The 3,862-nt window shown below is 39.5% G+C and overlaps 1 protein-coding gene across 1 annotated transcript; it reads left to right on the top strand.

The window, feature by feature from the left end:
- Positions 1-2,270: 2,270 nt before the first annotated feature.
- On the top strand, positions 2,271-2,933 carry LOC139475621 (LIM/homeobox protein Awh-like). The gene has a single exon (XM_071258809.1). The coding sequence runs from the start codon at positions 2,271-2,273 to the stop codon at positions 2,931-2,933; it is 663 nt and encodes a 220-aa protein (XP_071114910.1).
- Positions 2,934-3,862: the final 929 nt, after the last annotated feature.

Genomic DNA, 3,862 nt, shown 5'->3' on the forward strand with positions numbered 1-3,862 from the left:
CTCCAACATGTAGTCTTTGTAAATATTGATTGAAGCCGACGAACAACTATGTATTGTCCCATTTAGTATCGACTCTGTGATCTGTCAGTAGATTTTTAATTCTCTTTAAACATTGATGTACTTTGTATTTCACACGTGTGTGTGTCTTGTTTTTATGTCATACATATATTTATTGTTTATAAAAAAATATAATACTGCTAAATAGTCTTCGTCGTGTGTGAGTGAGATAGGTTTCACGCCGCTTTCAGCAATATTCCCGCAATATCACGACAGAGGACACCAAAAATGGGCTTCGCGTGTCGTATTCGTGTGGGCAATCGACCCAGAGCCCTCGGTGAGTTTGACAATGTTTTTTGTTATTGTATAGGTCATTACCGTGTATCCTGTTTGTATGCCAATTTATATTGACTGTTAAATATAATTATTTAAAGTTATGGCAACTTTTCTTCCTTTTCATACAAATGCTCAGCCACGTCATAACCAACAACAGTACAACAGCAACGTCAACGTTGCCATCGTCGTCATTCCAACGTTCTGTGTCATAAGAACGCGTTGTCTCCGCCACATTGGCGCCGAACAATGGTATATTAAGATATGTCATATGTTATGTTATATTATTCATATTGATATGCAATGAAATACAAATGATTCTATGGCATTTGATTGAAAAAAAAGCAACATTCTTACTAAACATCCTTATTTGTTTATGTTTTCATTAACTGAAAAAGCATGAGTGCACGCCAACTAACGGACTACCGTTTCTTGATTGGTTATTAATAGAACAGGGCAGCTTGTGTTGCATTATTGTCGCAGAACGAAGTCGCTGATTTTGCATTGTTGAGTTTGTTTGTGTTCATTATTAAATTAGCACTCTTGAAGTTGATTTCGGTGACATATTTATTTGTAAGAATTTACTTTAATTTCTTTTTGTGTTGTTGATGGAGTTGGAGTGGATTGGAGTGTCCACACAGCTTTGTACGTTTATACTTCACCACACGCAGAAATAGTGAAGTTCATTCTTGAATTAAGCAAAGATCGTGCCCCAACACTGTCATACACCAACATTGATAGGTGAAGCAAAACACTGTTACTGCACTTCAGATGATTTAATTCCAGGATTTATTCCAGTCATGGTGTACATCACACCCATTGTGGTGTGTGTGTGTGTGTGTGTGCGTGCGTGTGTGTGAGTGCGTGCGTGTGTGATGGGAGAGGAAAGTGGAGGGAACGAGTGTATCACGAGGACGAGTGATTAGTTTTGCGACAAGCTCATCACAATGATTAGCAATTACCTGGTTGCTGACATTGTTTTATCAAACGTTCTCGCGCTCTCATCACGGTGAGCAATGACTATGTTTACACGGGTGATTACAGGTCCTGTCCTACGTTTTAATCAAGAAAAAAACGTTAGACATGCATAAGGAAAGGACGTTGAAGTTTTCGAATGGATGAATTTTATTCAGAAAAAGAGCGTCCACTTCACAAATATTATATGACATATTCACAGATAGATTGAATAATTAGCCTCGATTGATTTGATTATTTCTGTTTAAATGGGATTTATTAAAGTCAGATTGAATGGTGATAATTTCGTCGTTTCGTTCCCAATTACATGTAGTTTTTTACAGGATGCATAGTTCTTGTTTTTAAATAAACAATAGAATCTATTTGTCTCATTCTGGAACATAAGGTGAATGGCTTTGCTATTCCAATTATCATAGACAGAAAATGAAATCACTTTGACAACATGATTGTATTTCGTCTACAGCGTTCCGCGGGTTATCAACATATGTTCATCATTAATCTGTCAGAAAGCATTTAACAGTTATACTTACACAGTAGTCAGCTGAGGTTTAACTAGTGATTGCTGAAGTAACAGAAGATTAAACTCATCTTATCAAAATACCAAATGATCATTATATGTTTCTTTCAAATAAGGACATGATATTGTCTGTCAATTGATTGCTCTTCATTGGACTTGTCTGTTAAGTGAGCTGTGATCACATTGTCTTAGTGACCAATCAGCACTAACAAAACAACAGCATGTTCATTACGTGATTGTCACGGCGACACCTGCTAAATACGGCGTCATCATCATGAGTACCTAGACACGCGATTACGCGTCATCATGACACTCTCGTTCACTCAAAGTTGCCAAGCCAACATATAAATCACAAGCTGTTTTGTGCTGTCGACATTCCATCTTTCATCATCTTCATCAAGTCACAACATCAAAAGTCTTCCTCTAGCTCCTCCTGTCCACCTTCACAATGTCGGATATGTCATGTGACCTCCTCTCCTCGGACTTGGAAGAGTCCGCAGATTTCATCGCTCTCAGTTTCAACATCGCTGACCCCTTGTGTTTCACGTGTTGTGACGTGATCACTGACCAATACTATCTACATGCTGGGGATCACGTGTGGCACGAGCACTGTCTGCGTTGCTGTGTGTGCCAGGTGACGCTTGGTGGACATTCTTCCTGCTTCGTCAAGGACGGAAACATATTCTGTCAGAGAGACTTCGCCCACATTCACGAGACCAAGTGTAGCTCCTGTCTACGTAACATCGAGTCCGGAGATTGGGTCAGATCGGCCGGAGAGAACATGTACCACCTGGCATGTTTCTCATGCAGCATGTGTCAAAGACAGCTTTCCACAGGAGAAGACTTCGCCATCCTAGACGACCGCGTACTTTGCCGAGTCCACGTCCTCAACCCCGACGACGAGAACGTCACCTGTCGACCAAAGTCCAAGAGATTCCGAACAGCCTTCAACGAAGACCAAGTAGCTGTTTTACAGAAGTACTTCGACATTGACATCAACCCAACCGGAAGCGACCTCGGGATGATCGCAGAAGAGGCGGGTCTTCCCCGAAGAGTAGCCCAAGTGTGGTTCCAGAATGCACGAGCTAAACTCAAGAGAACCATGCACTGAACTTTCAAGTCCCTGTTTCAACTAGTGCTCAATATGTGTCCTGACATGACACCTGGTTATTTGTAATTATAGTAGAAGTCTGTCATATATATTTATTTTATCCATTGCATTCTACATACAAATAAATGATAATGAAATAGACATTTTGTTTATTTTATGGTATGTCGGTCATTCTTGGTTGCAGACTGTTCCCTGTTTACAGAGCCTGGGCGGATTAGTCTGATGTATAGTCAGCCATAACTATTTATCTATTGTACATACAAAGATATAAATGATACATGAAATGTTCACTTCCTTCATGATCTGTCGATCTGACCTCGGGATGATCGTAGAAGAAGCGGGTCTTCCGAGAAGAGTAGTCCATGTGTGGTTCCAGAATGCGCGTGCTAAGCTCAAGAGAACCATGCACTGAACTTTCGAGTCACTATGTTAGCTACTGCTTCATGTGTATGTTGTGATGAGTCCCGGTTATTTGTATTCACTGTAGAAGTCAGCCACATCTATTTATCTATTGATTTTGCATACATACAAATCAATGAAACATGATGTATTCCCTTTTTGTCCGTCTTACCTTGGTAGTTCCCGTGTGTACGTGATAATCACAAAAGAACAAACCAGTTAACCTGTTAACCGCAATATATGATAATCAGGTTTTGCAGTTGTCTGTTGTTGCATAAAAATATGTTCTGCTCCAACATGTAGTCTTTGTAAATATTGATTGAAGCCGACGAACAACTATGTATTGTCCCATTTAGTATCGACTCTGTGATCTGTCAGTAGATTTTTAATTCTCTTTAAACATTGATGTACTTTGTATTTCACACGTGTGTGTGTCTTGTTTTTATGTCATACATATATTTATTGTTTATAAAAAAATATAATACTGCTAAATAGTCTTCGTCGTGTGTGAGTGAGATAGGTTTCACGCC

This window comes from Haliotis cracherodii, unplaced genomic scaffold (genome assembly GCF_022045235.1).
Source record: "Haliotis cracherodii isolate W230 unplaced genomic scaffold, xgHalCrac1.p SCAF_3, whole genome shotgun sequence".
Lineage (NCBI taxonomy): Eukaryota > Metazoa > Mollusca > Gastropoda > Lepetellida > Haliotidae > Haliotis > Haliotis cracherodii.